This window comes from Salvelinus fontinalis, chromosome 4, assembly GCF_029448725.1.
Source record: "Salvelinus fontinalis isolate EN_2023a chromosome 4, ASM2944872v1, whole genome shotgun sequence".
NCBI lineage: Eukaryota > Metazoa > Chordata > Actinopteri > Salmoniformes > Salmonidae > Salvelinus > Salvelinus fontinalis.
This window is the reverse complement of record NC_074668.1, coordinates 71,304,565-71,320,479: the sequence shown is the minus strand read 5'-3', so window position 1 is coordinate 71,320,479 and position 15,915 is coordinate 71,304,565. Positions and strand designations below refer to the sequence as shown.

The 15,915-nt window shown below is 44.3% G+C and overlaps 1 protein-coding gene across 12 annotated transcripts in view; it reads left to right on the top strand.

Annotated features, from left to right (window-relative positions):
• The window catches only part of LOC129854315 (tight junction protein ZO-1-like), a 137,950-nt gene that overhangs the window by 115,257 nt on the left and 6,778 nt on the right, over positions 1 to 15,915 (top strand). For 8 of the 12 annotated variants that reach the window (XM_055921223.1, XM_055921221.1, XM_055921219.1 and 5 more), the window contains 9 exons: positions 411 to 511; positions 764 to 1,114; positions 3,178 to 3,486; positions 4,585 to 5,490; positions 5,800 to 5,882; positions 10,693 to 10,911; positions 13,286 to 13,395; positions 13,515 to 13,902; positions 14,233 to 14,450. In XM_055921223.1, coding sequence (XP_055777198.1) covers positions 411 to 511; positions 764 to 1,114; positions 3,178 to 3,486; positions 4,585 to 5,490; positions 5,800 to 5,882; positions 10,693 to 10,911; positions 13,286 to 13,395; positions 13,515 to 13,902; positions 14,233 to 14,450 — 2,685 coding nt within the window. The remainder of the gene's footprint in view (positions 1 to 410; positions 512 to 763; positions 1,115 to 3,177; positions 3,487 to 4,584; positions 5,491 to 5,799; positions 5,883 to 10,692; positions 10,912 to 13,285; positions 13,396 to 13,514; positions 13,903 to 14,232; positions 14,451 to 15,915) is intronic. The other 4 variants (XM_055921227.1, XM_055921226.1, XM_055921231.1 and 1 more) reach the window with 2 other exon arrangements.

The following is a 15,915-nucleotide window of genomic DNA, read 5'->3' as shown; positions in this document are numbered from 1 at the left end:
TGTGTTAGTTCTATTTTGCTACTGTCTGTAGTTTGTCTCAATAAACACTGAGTATACCAAACAAATATCTCTCTAGGAGCTAATCCGCCATCATTATTGTGAAATAATTTGAATGTTAAGGTAAGATTTTAATGGAGCAAGCTGATCCTAGAGCAGCGCTTCCTTTCTTTTGATCCTATCAGTTTGGACACATGCTCCAACGGCACGATAAGCGACCATTCTCTCTGCGTGGTGTTTTCAAAGTTCCATTCCTATCGGGAAACCAGGCTCTGACGTGTTAATCCTAATGGTTTTTCACGAGGTTATGAGAACAGTTTTTCAGTGATTATGAAAATGGTGTTATTGGTTCTCTGTATTCATTTGAGAGGTGCTTTGTCTCTGCTCTTTCTCTTCTCTCTATCCTTCCCAAGCCACCATTAACATGAATAATATGAATGACGGGTGGTACGGTGCCCTGAAGGAGACCATCCAACAGCAGCAGAACCAGCTGGTGTGGGTTTCAGAGGGAAAGGTAGGACACTCAGTGCCGAGACTAACATCATCAAACACTTACCAATACATTTCACTTTAATGAAAATGTTGTATTCAAAATAAATGTCAGACATTTTTAATATACAATGTATTTTGTGCATTAATACGTTTTTCTTTGCCATTCATTTCTCTGTCTTTCCTCACTGTAATGTTGCTGCTTCTGCTCTTTATCTCCCTTCCCCCTCTCTCTTGTCCCTCTCTCCCCTGCTGTCCTCCTGTCGTGTCTCCCCAGGCGGACGGTGCTCCAGATGATGACCTGGATCTGCATGATGACCGTCTGTCGTACCTGTCGGCTCCGGGCAGTGAGTACTCCATGTACAGCACGGACAGCCGCCACACCTCCGACTACGAGGACACGGACACAGAGGGCGGGGCCTACACCGACCAGGAACTAGACGAGACGCTGAACGACGAGGTGGGCCTGCCCACTGAGCCCGCCATCACCCGCTCCTCGGAGCCCGTCCGAGAGGACCCGCCAGTAATCCAGGAGCCCCTGGGGTACGGCGGGTACCAGCACACAGTGCAGCCCGACCCCCTGAACCGGATCGACCCAGCCGGATTCAAGGCACCAGCGGCCCAGCAGGTACCGTTTATGAGAGCCGTGCATCTGCCCTGTTGTCTCGAATCCGTGGTGTGCGTGAGGAGGGTGTTCTGGCGCCGCTATTGAAGCAGTGTTTTAAAACAGTATTATCTACTAGCACAAAACAAACAAAAAAGATGGAAAGAAAATTTGTGTCCACTTAAGTATTTATTCACTATCGTTGTTTGTGTGCGTTTTTTTATTTTTGAAGAAAAAAAAATGAAAAAAGCAAGAATAAGCTTGACTGTTATAATCAGTATTCATGACATGTGTTAGTGTGACTGTTATAATCAGTATTCACAACCTGTGTTAGTGTGACTGTTATAATCAGTATTCACAACCTGTGTTAGTGTGACTGTTATAATCAGTATTCACAACCTGTGTTAGTGTGATTGTTATAATCAGTATTCACAACCTGTGTTAGTGTGACTGTTATAATCAGTATTCACGACCTGTGTTAGTGTGACTGTTATAATCAGTATTCACAACCTGTGTTAGTGTGACTGTTATTATCAGTTTTCACGACCTGTGTTAGTGTGACTGTTATAATCAGTATTCACGACCTGGGTTAGTGTGACTGTTATAATCAGTATTCACGACCTGGGTTAGTGTGACTGTTATAATCAGTATTCACGACCTGGGTTAGTGTGACTGTTATAATCCGTATTCACCACCTGGGTTAGTGTGACTGTTATAATCGGTATTCACCACCTGTGTTAGTGTGACTGTTATAATCGGTATTCACCACCTGTGTAAGTGTGACTGTTATATCAGTATTCACAACCTGTGTTAGTGTGACTGTTATTATCAGTATTCACAACCTGTGTTAGTGTGACTGTTATTATCAGTTTTCACCACCTGTGTTAGTGTGACTGTTATAATCGGTATTCACCACCTGTGTTAGTGTGACTGTTATAATCGGTATTCACCACCTGTGTAAGTGTGACTGTTATAATCAGTATTCACCACCTGTGTTAGTGTGACTGTTATAATCGGTATTCACGACCTGTGTTAGTGTGACTGTTATAATCGGTATTCACGACCTGTGTTAGTGTGACTGTTATAATCAGTATTCACGACCTGTGTTAGTGTGACTGTTATAATCGGTATTCACGACCTGGGTTAGTGTGACTGTTATTATCAGTATTCACAACCTGTGTTAGTGTGACTGTTATTATCAGTTTTCACCACCTGTGTTAGTGTGACTGTTATAATCGGTATTCACCACCTGTGTTAGTGTGACTGTTATAATCGGTATTCACCACCTGTGTTAGTGTGACTGTTATAATCAGTATTCACCACCTGTGTTAGTGTGACTGTTATAATCGGTATTCACGACCTGTGTTAGTGTGACTGTTATAATCGGTATTCACGACCTGTGTTAGTGTGACTGCTATAATCAGTATTCACGACCTGTGTTAGTGTGACTGTTATAATCGGTATTCACGACCTGGGTTAGTGTGACTGTTATAATCAGTATTCACCACCTGTGTTAGTGTGACTGTTATAATCGGTATTCACGACCTGTGTTACTGTGACTGTTTTTGTTGATGTCGATGTTCTCACTGACGAGAAGAAGTTTTGTGTCTGTCAAGTGTCTGTATCGGTACCCACCTATGTGCTCTTCCTAGTTGTTTCACTTGTGATTCGGACTGATACCGTGATACCAGAAAGTATTATGTGCATGTTGGAAATGTCAGTGTTAACCACGTATTGCTGTAAATGTATTTATCTGGGTCGATTCGGCCGTTATGATATCCACGAAAAGCTTGTCTGCTGATGTGTAAGAGAAAAAAAGAAAAGCAAAACATTGTACTGTAATCTAGAATTAAAATCCAATCAGACTACATTAACAACAGAAACTTTGTCCTGTTGCGAATTCTTACGTGGCAGATTGAGCATCTAAAGCCATCAGTTGAATTTGGTCCGAGGATGGTGAGTTACTGAGTGTGTCGGTGGAGGAGGTACAGAGCAGGCTGTGTTACGCTGTAACGTTAACATTAGTGAGGGTGTATCTCCCTCGTGCAATAGCACCGTGTATTAAACGTTTCTGAACCACTTCACAGAAAGAGAAAGCAGAGGCTGTTCCGGCCACCATGCCTATCCTCCCCCAGCAGCCTGAGCAGCCTGTGTTACTGGCTGAGACAGAGGCAGCGCCCCCTGCTGTCGACAACACCGTAAATGGTGTAGCTGGTTTGAGCCATGGTTTAAGCCTTGGCCCTATCGCTGCTCCCCAGAGCGAACCCAGCCCAGGCCCCGGCCCCGAGGCTGACTGGCTTAGGATGCGCACCCCTGATCTAGCTCAGCCCCTGGCCCCGGCCCCAACGCTCGAACCCGAACCCCTACAATCCGGACCGCCCAGTTCAGAACCACAGGTACCCATCGTCTGGACGTGGCCTGGCCCCGGCCGACCCCGCTGTCGGTCTGCTGTGGCCTGTCGCTGCCTGCCTGTGTACCGCCCGTCACACGCTTTCCTTTCACTCTTGCATGCCTGCCCGCTGTCCACTGTGTGCTTCTGAGAGAGAGTGAGAGAGAGACTGTGTATCTGAGCACTCGTAAACAACAGTGGGCTTCTTGGAGGAGAATATAGAATGATTGCTGCATTGGTGTGGTACCTATATAGAGAAGAGCAGCGAAGAACCTGAGGCTCTCACTGTTGCTTACCCTCTTTGCATGGCTACAACATGTTTCAGTTGGTTTCTCTTTTCTGTTTAAACGTAGCAATAGAACAGATAGTGGTGGTATATTGGTTGATGCAGACTGAATGGACCATTTAATTATATAGATTTATTTGGCGACATTCTCTTAAAGTCATCAATCAGTATTTTGGATATTTTATTGTTGTTTTATTCCCTGAATTTGAAATGTAGCCATTCCGCTCCAACTGTGGAGTATACGTTTTATGGATTTTAAACATCCCATGAAGTTAAAGTAAATAATGACTTTCTGAACTCAGAAAAGTTATGTTGTTCAATGACTACTTTTCAAATGCCATGGTTTTTAAAATGGTTTACATTGTACGATAAACTTTTGCTTGTAAAGTTCCAGATATCTTATTGCGGTAATTTAATTTGGAGTGTAATGTTATCAAGATATATTTTTTATTTTGTTTTGTATCAACTTTGTTGGTTTTGTTTTTGGGTTGCAGTTTAAACTAAAGTGGTATGTTGTGTATATATATTGATATATATGGAGAGCTCCTGTGCGTATTGGCTGCTGTGATCTGACATTCAGACCTGCATTCTGTTTGACCTGACCTTTAACCCCTACCTCTGAGTGTCTCTATTTCAGGTCTCCCTGCTTCCTCTCTGCTTCCTTCTTCAGCCATTATTAATCTTCTGTTTTAATATTCTACGTTGTCTTCTCTTACTTTATTGTTATATTTATATACACATTTATTTATTGGATGTGTGCTACATGTTGCTCTTGTCCCATTACTCACCATATGTTTTTTCCATTGTTTATTTCCTCAGATGTACAAGAAGGATCCCTACCTGGAGGAGCCAGTCAGAGTGAACCATGGTGGTGTAAAGCCGTCTCCAGCGATGGGGCCGCCCATGACCTACGAGTCCCAGCCTCCGTACCAGGACCAACACCCGTACAGAGATTACGATCACCCGCCTAACCGCTACGACGGGGGTGGCTACCTGGAACCAAAGTATCGTAACTTCGACTCTCAACTGCACCACGAGAAAAGCGTGCCTCACTACGATGACCAGTGGCCTCCTTACAACCAGCAGACCTCTGGCCCACCACCCCACCAGCAACAGCAACCTCCTGGACATGGCTACGACCCCAGGCTGTCCTACGAAGACGGACCCGAGCGAGACTACAGCCCTCCTCAGCCGCGCTATGATGAGGCCCCGCTGGGCTACAACGGACGACCTCGCTATGGAAAGCCTGCAGGACCAGGACCCATCCGCTACGATGAGTCTCCTCCATCCGGCCCAGGGGGCTACGCTCCTCTACGTTACGACCAGGAGCCTCACCCGTATCCCCCTGCAACACGCTCTCCAGAGCCCCCTAAACAGTACTACCAGGGGGAGCCTGCCCAGCGGCCAGGACCTGGGCCTGCCTACAACCAGGCACCACCTCAGCACCGAGGCTACAAGCCCCCGCCCCAACAGTATGAACCCATCATGAACTTTGACGCCCCTGTGCCCGCACCCAAACCACAACCAGAGGCTCTCCGTCCCTCACCTGGGGACACTGTGATCACTACAGCCCCCAATCTCCTTCCTCCTCCCCCCAGAGTGGAGCCGGAGGACGACCCGGCCATAAGGGCCCAGTCGGTGCTGTCCAGGGTCAAGATGTTTGAGAACAAGCGCTCTGTGTCTGTGGACCGAGCCAAGGAGGCAGGGGACGCTTTCGGGCTCAGGGTAAGCATCTGGAAAACACCTCACTCTTGTGCACGTATGTAATGCTTAGTTCCTGACCTGTGCAGGAGCTCAAATATTCTACTGCTCGAGCTCCTTTTCCTCTTCTAGAATATTAGCTCAAATGTATTGTGGAGCTTCTGCACCTAAATACAAACAGTACTCAAAATGAGTACCGGAACCTAGCACTGGTAATGCTCACAGGATTACCTGACCCAGACCTCTTCTAATTATATTTGGTTGGTCCAAGTGATGTCCTTAAAGGTTTACTTGTCCAGGAATTTTATTTGCATTTCAATCTTGCTCCCACAGTCAGCAGATCTGCCCACCAAACCAGGTGCGTGCATTCCTAAAGCCAACTCACTCAGCAATCTGGACCAGGAGAAGTCGTTCAGGTAATGAGTCATAATGGAGTACTGCACTGAGCCCCCCCCCCCCCCCCCCCCCCCACCACCACAAACATACCTACATCACACCACAGAACAGATGCTGCTTTATCTTTGAGGGGCTGATGTGTTTGTTAGGGCTGTCAGGTGATCCACTCTGAAGTGGATAATAGGGCTTAGAAAAGTAAATTACTTTTGAAGATATGATATGAATATGATGGTGTATTGTATGGCTGCCATCTTGCTTCCGACAACCCAACTTAGCTATTATTTTGGCGTTTATCTACTTTTTTTGCACTAAATGTATCCGCTATCATTACATATGAACGTCAAATAGTTTTGAACATCAGACCGGCTGTTACTAAACTCGATTCTGGGTTCAACTTCGAGTTCGAATTATCTGCCCTGGGCTCTTTTTGTGTACCTCCAACCAAGTCTTCGGGCTACCCAAGAAGAAACGCCGGCGAAAACGAGGCAGGAGAGCGGGCGTCCTGGTGAGACAAAGGCAAAAGGAAAACCAGCCACAACTTCCCTCCATTCTTTTGGCCAATGTACAGTCACTTGATAATAAGATGGATGACTTCTCGCAGATTTGGGATCAACAGGACTCTCGTAATTGCAATATCCTCTGTTCACCGAGCGGACAAGACATCGGATTCAGGGAAATCCAGAGGTGGGGCGGGGTATGTCTCTTCATCAACAGCAAATTGTGTGCAGACTCTCGGACAGTGAAATGGAGTTTCGTCCTATTGTTCACGTCTTGAAATACATGATGGTAAAATGCTGACCTTTTTACCTCCTGAGATACTTTTCATCTGTTATTGTGACTGCTGTATATATTCCACATCAGGAGAACAACAACAACAAGCTGGCACTTGATGAACTGTACGAGGCTATAAACAAGCAGGAAACCATGCACTCGGATGCTGCTTTTCTTGTTGCCAGTGATTTTAATTCCGTGCCACTCCTGCTTCCTGTTTACAAACAAAAACTCAAACAGGAAGACCCATGATGAGCTCCATAGAAAAATGGTCTACCAGAGCAGAAGCTATTCTACAGGACTGCTTTGCTAGTGCTGACTGGAATATGTTCATCAGGAAATGCATCACTGACGTTGTCTCCACAGTGAAGGTTTGCTGCTTCCCCAAACAACAGCCCTGTATTAACACAGAGGTGCGTGCTAAGCTAAAGGACAGCTACTGCTCACAGGGCTATAGCAGCCAACCACGAGGCAATGGCTGAGGACACGATTGCATACAAGAAGTCCAACTACGACCTCTGCAGAGCCATCGAACAAGCAAAAGGGCAAGATCTGAACAAGGTAGCATCCTATTATAGCGTCTCTGACGCATGTGACAAGGGCTGCAGTTAATTATGGACTACAAAGGAAGCCCTAGCCGTAATCTGCCTAACGATGCCCCTCTACCAGACAATCTCAATGTTTTTTTTATGCATGCTTTGACTAACACAGAGCTCAGCATGAGGGCCCCCGCTGAGGAGCCGGAGGACTGGGTGATCTCTCTCTGAGGCTGACATGAGTAACGGTTTTTAAGTGGGTCAACACTCGTAAGGCCGCAGGGCCAGACGGTATTCCAGGGTGTGTCCTCGGGGCATGTGCAGACCAGCTGGCAGGCTTCTTCAAGGACATATTCAACCTCTCCTTGTCCCAGTCAGTAATCCCCATGTTTCAAGCTGACTACCATCATTCCTGTTCCTAAAAACTCTTAAGGCATCATGCCACATTGGCTGCCGTCCTGTAGCACTCACATCTGTAATAATTAAGTGCTTTGAAAGGTTGGTTATGGCACACATGAACGCCATCATCCCAGACACCCTAGACCCACTCCAATTTGCATACCACCCCAACAGATCCATAGATGATGCAATATCAATTGCACTCCACACTGCCCTCTCCCACCATAGTGCCCTCCAAGTTCATCATCAAGCTCGGTACCCTGGGACTGAATACCTTCCTCTGTAACTGGATCCTGGACTTTCTAATGGTCGACCACAGGGGGTAAGAGTAGGCAACAACACCTCCGCCACGCTGACCCTCAACAAGGGGGCTCCTCACGGACCCACTCTGTGTGTGCTTAGCCCCCTCCTGTACTTCCAGTTCACCCACGACTGTGACCACGCACGACTCCAACTCCAAGTTTGCTGACGACACAGCGGTGGTAGGCCTGATCACCAATGGCGAAGACAGGAAGTAGGTCAGAGACTTCCAAGACACCAACCTCTCCCTCAACGTCAGCAAGACTAACGAGCTGATCTTGGACTACAGGAAACAGGGGAGGGTGCACACCCTCATCCATATTGACAGGGCCGCAGTGGAGAGCGTCAAGAGCTTCAAGTTACTGTGTCCACATCACTGAGGACTTAACATGGTCCTCTCATACGAGCACAATTGTGAAGAAGGCACAGCAGTGCCTCTTCTTCCTCAGGAGGCTGAAACGATTTGACATGCCCCCTCGGATCCTTAGGAACTTTTACAGCTGGACCTTCAAGAGCATTCTGACTGGTTGTATCACCGTCTGGTATGGCAACTGCATCGTCCTCGATCCGAAAGCCCTACATAGGGAGGTGCGAACAGCCCAGCGCGTCACTGGGGGTGAGCTCTCCCAGCCATCCAGGACGTACATTCCAGGGTGTGTCTGAGAACTGTTCTCCATACTCCCGTCCCGCTGGTGGCACAGTTGCATCAACGCTCAGACCAACAGAATCCTAAACCATGGGTTCTCAAAGGTTTTGGGGCCGGGGACCACCATTTGTGTTATCAAATTCAGAACACAACTAGAGTTAAATAAAAAATCACATACATAGAGATTTACCATGGCCGGACGAACCAAGTCTTGGGCCGTGGGAATGAACATTTTAAAGGCTTGCTACTTGGCATTGGAGAGAAAAAAATGTCAGATGTCTAGCTAATTTCCAGCAATTCTACACATTTTGTCATGGAGTAGAGAAATGTTTTGTTGTTGCAGCTATAAAGCTAATATCCTGCAATTCAACCTATTTTGCCATGAAGCAGAGAGAGAACCTTGCCGTTTTAAAGCTTAAAGTAACTGTCGTGTTTCCAAATTTCTATACAATATGACCTATAATTCATAATAACAATATGAGTGAAATAGTTTTCCTTCCAAAAATGGTAATTATGTTAAAAGGCTGTTTTTCTATGTTGGAATGGTGTGGGCATACCCCAGGGGTGAACGACTGCCCCCTCTCATTGAAGCCATGGAGGTTCAAGGCCGACCGCGGTATTATCAGGCATTGTTAACTGAAAACAGGATCCCCATTACATTGAATTGAAAATCTGCAAACTTTGTGTAAATAAAATATTGAAGACAATCATGGTACAAAAAATAGCTTCTAATAGACCAAATGTATGTACTTGAATCCATTATTTAACTAGGCAAATCAGTTAAGAACAAATTCTTATTTAAAGACTCGCTACTTGGCATTGTTTGTCGAAATGTGAAATTAATGTAGGAGAATATAAGACAGCAGGGATTCAAACTGTAGAACCCAGTTCCTACATTTGAACATAAAAATGATTTTATCAAACAAAACTATGCAACATTTTATCTCTGGGACCCTCAGGATGACAAATTAGAGCAAGATTACTGAATGTAAGTACATTATTTACCTTCAGAGGTGAATGTATCAAACCAGTTGCCATGATAAAAGTTTTTGGTGTTGTGCACTCTTCTCAAACAATAGCATGGTATTTTTTCACTGTAATAGCTACTGTAAATTGGACAGTGCAGTTAGATTAACAAGAATTCAAGCTTTTTGCCCATATAAGACATGTCTATGTCCTGGAAAGTTTGCTGTTACTTACAACGTCATTCTAGTCACATTAGCGCAGGTTAGCAACAATCGTCCCGGTATAGGGACACAGATCTGTAGAGGTTAACATAATATTAACTTTGAAGTTAGATTTTCACTGGCCAGTTACTTTAAATTACAGTGCATTGGAGAGCAAGATAATTATTGATTAGATGTATTACTACGCTGCTGTTAATATATTATTGATTGCCATTAGTATGTACTGTATCTATTTATCCTTCTACTGATCACTATCACTCCTGTTTACATATATATTACCATAAGTATGTATGTATTCCTGCTACCAGTCACTTTTCAGACCTGTTTACATGACACGTGCACACTCACATTAACACTGACATACGCACACACCCACCACTGATGCTGCTGCCATACTGCTTACTATTATTATTATTATTTATCCTGCTACCAGTCCTAATCCCTGCCTGCATGTACATATCTACCTTAAATACTCCAGTATCCCTGCACATTGTGCATGTACCCTGTATATAGCTTCCTCATATTTCTTGTGCTTTTTTTGTTTGTATTTTCTTATTAGTTCTACATTTTTATATGAATACTGCAATGTTGGGTAGGGCTTGCAAGTTAAGCATTTAACTGCAGTAAAACAATGCCGCTGCCTACCACTGGTGCTGCTGTTTGTTGGTCTTGGAGCGCCCCTCGGTGGAAACTAAGAGAAACTACCTTCAAACTCTGCACACTGACTGATGTGCAGAGTTTGAGGTTTTTACTATTTTAGTAATATGCTATATGCGTATTGCAGAGGCTGTCCTGTACACATGTTTATCATTGAAGCACTGATGTTTTCATTGTAGTTCTGTTTGATTTGTTATATGCTAAATTGTAGTGATTTAGAGATCGAAACAAACGCCCCACAATATATTTTAGAGGAATTTCTTTATGTATGGTTTATCTGGTATTTAATTCACCTCCCCACATTGCCTCATCCCTTCTTTATCTCTCTCCTCAGAGTCCCTGAGCCTCAGAAGCCCCGGGAGGTGTCCGATGATGACATAGTGCGCTCTAACCACTATGACCCAGATGAAGACGAGGAGTACTACAGGAAACAGCTGTCCTACTTTGACCGGCGCAGCTTGGACGCAGGCAAGGCACCTCCTCAGACAACACCTGTCATCGCAACCAAACCTGCATCTCAACCACAAGCACATCCCGGATACAACTACCCAAGGTAACTCACTCCCACGCGTCACTCTCTGGGATATGTGGTAGGAAATCAAATCACTGTAGTGAGAGACGGAGTATGTGAGTGGAGTGGAGCGAGGAGTGGAGCCCGCTCCAATTTCGCTCCAGTAGCGCTCACTTCATGAGCTCAGGGCATGCCCGGCCCAGCATGCATTTTTTTGTCGTCTACTTGTGTGCTGCTGTAGCCCCTTGCTTTAGCTACTGTCATATAGTATGCTAAATATTTTCATAAAGAAACTGATAAAACACACAGGTGAAAAATCAAGGTGACTTACAAAGATGAGGAGGACCAAGAGCAAGAGGGAGTGCAGTGAAGTAGTATCCACAACTAAATAATCATTGGGGAATCTGAAAAGACAGGTATCCCGAAAGCATGATGGTGTACTTACTACGTGCACATGCTAACAGAAAGGAACGAGGTGGGTAGCTAGCTAAGTGTATCATTGTAGCAAAGTATTTATAAACTCAAGATCAGATCTCTAAAAAGTAATTTTCATTCTATTATCTATACAATGGGCCATCAGTGATTTTGGCCCAATAGGTCTGGAATATTACCTCTTCCAAGGATCTTTCCATTTTGATAAGGTTATTTTACCTAAAATCCTTTAGGCCTACCAACAGGAAAAAGAAAGAAAAAACTATGCATCCCTGCCCAGCCTGGCAAGAGTGTTTAGGGGGGTGTTTAGCATCACCAGTGGCTCTAAGAGGGTACTCTCCGCTATTGGTCTGCTCTCCAGGCTCTCCAGGCACCATCACATGAAGCCACAGACTCATGTTTCTAAAAATGTATTCAAAGGCACTGTAGATTAAGTAAGTCACAGCCTATATGTGCAATTTATAGACTATAATTATTTAATAGAACAAAATGTTTTTTGAGTGCTGAGCGCTTAATGTCTCTGACAGCCCAGTGTGTCGCACTTGCAAATGCTTCAAAATGTATTTATTTGTAGGCTACAACCTTTAAATAACATAGCCTAAATAATTTATTTTTGGCTACCTGTCTGACTCCTGACCTATTTAGTGTTTATACGCTGTTTAATACGACATGTAGCCTATTTGAAAGGATGAGCGCTTCTTACAGTCACCTTTTCCTGTTGTTTGTTAAAATGCTTTTCATTCAAACCATATGGTTTGGTTTTAATACTTCAAAACCAAATGGTAGGTCCAGGTAGTCACTAAAATAGATGGGTGTTGGTTAAATTGTGATTTTAATGAATGGAGAGAATTTGGGCAGCAGTTTTTTTATCTTGAGCGAGGAGAGTTTTTTAGCGGAGCGGTTGGAAAGCACCGCTCAACTCCGCTCACATGCTCTGGTGGGAGACACAATATAGCTTACTCTCCCCCTGCAGCACACTCACCAGACAGAAACCTCATGGGGGTCTAAAGCTTTTTATCTTGGCTACACACACACACACACACACACACACTACTTCTGGGGTCTAAAGCTAGGCTACGGTATATCTCTCAGCAACACACACTACCACCACCAGAATATTGATTCACCCTGCCTTGGAAATGGTCCTCTTATATAGTTGAAAGGACAGAGTTGGTGGTTGGCCCATACTGACAAATGAAAAACTAAGTTTAAGGCAAGCTGTGTTTTTTTTGTTTATCCTCCTGGGCGGCAGTAGAAGGGTTACTTTGATGTACCACACTGTGTGCATTCTACGCTTCAGTCAAAGACCATGCCAAAGATACAAGATTAAGTGTGGGAAAGGAAAAATACCATCACAGTATTCTTTTATTCGTTCTTTCAACTATCTACAATAGGTTTCACTGTTCATACAAGGTGTTTTACCACTGTAAAACTTGCCTCGAGATATTCAGGCTACTTTGGATGTCAAAGCTGCACTGTATGCGTCGGTATTGCTATTTGCTTCAGTATTGCTGTGCTCCATTCTCCTATGTGTTGTTTTGACAAACTTACTTTTAGTAGGTCCATGTCTACATGGTTTTTGCCCCATTCTGTAATTAGCTAATTAACAAAACCATTCACTTGTAACTGCTTCAAAATGATCAATTGCACTGTAAGGTTTTATGGGCACTAGTAGTGGAAAGCATATTTTAAAGTTTTTTTTTGAGAAGCAATCTGTGTAAATGAATAGAGTCAATTAACTAGATGGAGCCACTGTGTTTTATTAAAACTAACAGACTAACTGGACTGCAGTAATTGAACCTTTATCTTGAGGATACATGGCACATCACTGATGTATATCTGTTTAGGTCTAGATTTTTGAAGTAGTAAGTGTGACAAACTGTGAAACATTATAACCCTGGCCTGAATTCTTCTTTACCTTAAACCCAAATGTTTATGCCATCATTGTGACATTGGTTGAATGTGCTCTTGTGTTTTTTTACAGGGCAGAGTCAGTGGAGAAGGTCAGTCCTGTGGAGAGGAGATATGAACCCGTTCCCCAGGTTACCCCCGCTGCCCCACCTGCCATACTACCCAAACCCACCTCACCTGAGGGTAAGCACTATAGTGTAGGACACACACTAGTCTAGTTCTACATGCAGTATTTTCATCTATAAATATAATACACGCACACTCAGTGACTCACTTACCAGATCCCCATGACTCTCCCAAAGCAGACACTGTCACGACCAACTACCTGCCACAGAAGAGTTACCCTGAGAAGTCTCCAGTGAACGGTACGGCAATGAAGGACCAGCCCAAGGCCCCGGCCAATACCAGCTACAACCGCTACGTCCCCAAGCCCTACACCAACTCCGCCAAGCCCTTCGAGAGGAAGTTTGACAGCCCCAAGTTCAACCACAACCTGCTGCCCAACAACAAAACAGACCTGGCCCCAGCCATCAAGGCCCCAGCCAACAGCACAGCCCCAGTCAAGCCCCAGATCTCCCCCCAGCCTACAGACCTGGACTCTGGCATGGACACCTTCACACGCACCATGGACAACAGGTCCAAGTACCAGCACAACAACATCAACGCTGTGCCCAAGGCCATCCCTGTCAGGTGAGAGGATTCAACATCACTCCTAGAGGGGCATCCTACCCACTGGCTGAACTATACTGGGTTCAGTTATAATATGTAGATTATAGTTTTATCGCCTTGCTTCATGTATTATGGAAGAAACACGCCAGGAGTGAGGAGTGTTTCTGTGCATGGCTAGAGAAAAGAAAGCATGCAAAGTCACATGGTCATGTTTCTTACAGTTCTATAGTTGACACATTGAATGATACCAATACCTTTGCCCATCCAGAAGGTGTCACAAATGTTTCAGAGGCGGGCTCTAACTGGCTCTATGTTCTGGTATCTGACTGTGACAACTCTCTCCCCCTGTAGCCCCAGTGCTCTGGAGGATGATGATGAGGATGAAGGTCACACTGTGGTGGCCACGGCCCGGGGGGTCTTCAACTGTAATGGCGGGGTGCTGAGCTCCATCGAGACGGGTGTCAGCATCATCATCCCACAGGGGGCCATCCCCGAGGGCGTAGAACAGGAGATCTACTTCAAAGTCTGCCGGGACAACAGCATCCTGCCCCCCCTGGACAAGGAGAAAGGTCAGACATGGGTTCATGGTACAAGGGAGTTAAAATATTTCACATGGGGTCTTTTGCCAAGCTTTATTTCAGTCTGAAGATATTCTATTCCTCAGTTTTAAGTGTTTTTAGCTACCTTAATTGCTGGCTGTACAGTGGGTATTAGATGTATTCACCCAGCTTGGATTTTCTTTACATTTTTTTGCGTTACAATTATTTTTTGTTATTGATCTACACAAAATACTCCATAATGTCAAAGTGAAAAGAAAATTCTACCGTTTTTTACAAATTAATAAAAATATAGTAATTGCATAAGTATTCACCCCCTTTGTTATAGCAAGCCTAAATTAGTTCAGGAGTAAAATACTGCTTAACAAATCATATAATCACTTGCATGGACTCTGTGTGAAAATAATAGGTGCTGACATGATTTTTTAATAACTACCATTTCCTCTTTCCCCCATATATACAGTTGAAGTCGGAAGTTTACATACACCTTAGCCAAATACATTTAAACTCAGTTTTTCACAATTCCTGACATTTAGTTAGGATCTTAGGATCAGTTAGGATCTCCACTTTATTTTAAGAATGTGAAAAGTCAGAATAATAGTAGAGAGAATGAATAATTTCAGCTTTTATTTCTTTCATCACATTCCCAGTGGGTCAGAAGTTTACATACACTCAATTAGTATTTGGTAGCATTTCCTTTAAATTGTTTGAATTGGGTCAAACGTTTCGGGTAGCCTTCCACATGCTTCCCATAATAAGTTGGGTGAATTTTGGCCCATTCCTCCTGACAGAGCTGGTGTAACTGAGTCAGGTTCGTAGTCCTCCTTGCTCCCACACGATTTTTCAGATCTGCCCACAAATTTTCTATGGGATTGAGGTCAGTGCTTTGTGATGGCCACTCCAATACCTTGACTTTGTTGTCCTTTAGCAATTTTGCCACAACTCTGGAAGTATGCTTGGGGTCACTGTCCATTTGCAAGACCGATTTGCGACCAAGCTTTAACTTCCTTACTGACGTCTTGAGATGTTGCTTCAATATATCCACATAATTTTCCTGCCTCATGATGCCATCTATTTTGTGACGTGGACCAGTCCCTCCTGCAGCAAAACACCCCCACAACATGATGCTGCCACCCCCATGCTTTACGGTTGGGATGATGTTCTTCAGCTTGCAAGCATCCCCCTTTTTCCTCCAAATATAACAATGGTCATTATCGCCAAACAGTTCTATTTTTGTTTCATCAGACCAGAGGACATTTCTCCAAAAAGTAAGATCTTTGTCCCCATGTGCAGTTGCAAACCGTAGTCTGGCTTTTTTTATGGCGGTTTTGGAGCAGTGGCTTCTTCCTTGCTGAGTGGCCTCTCAGGTTATGTCAATATAGGACTCGTTTTACTGTGGATATAGATATTTTTGTACCTGTTTCCTCCAGCATCTTCACAAGGTCCTTTGCTGTTGTTCTTGGATTGATTTGCACTT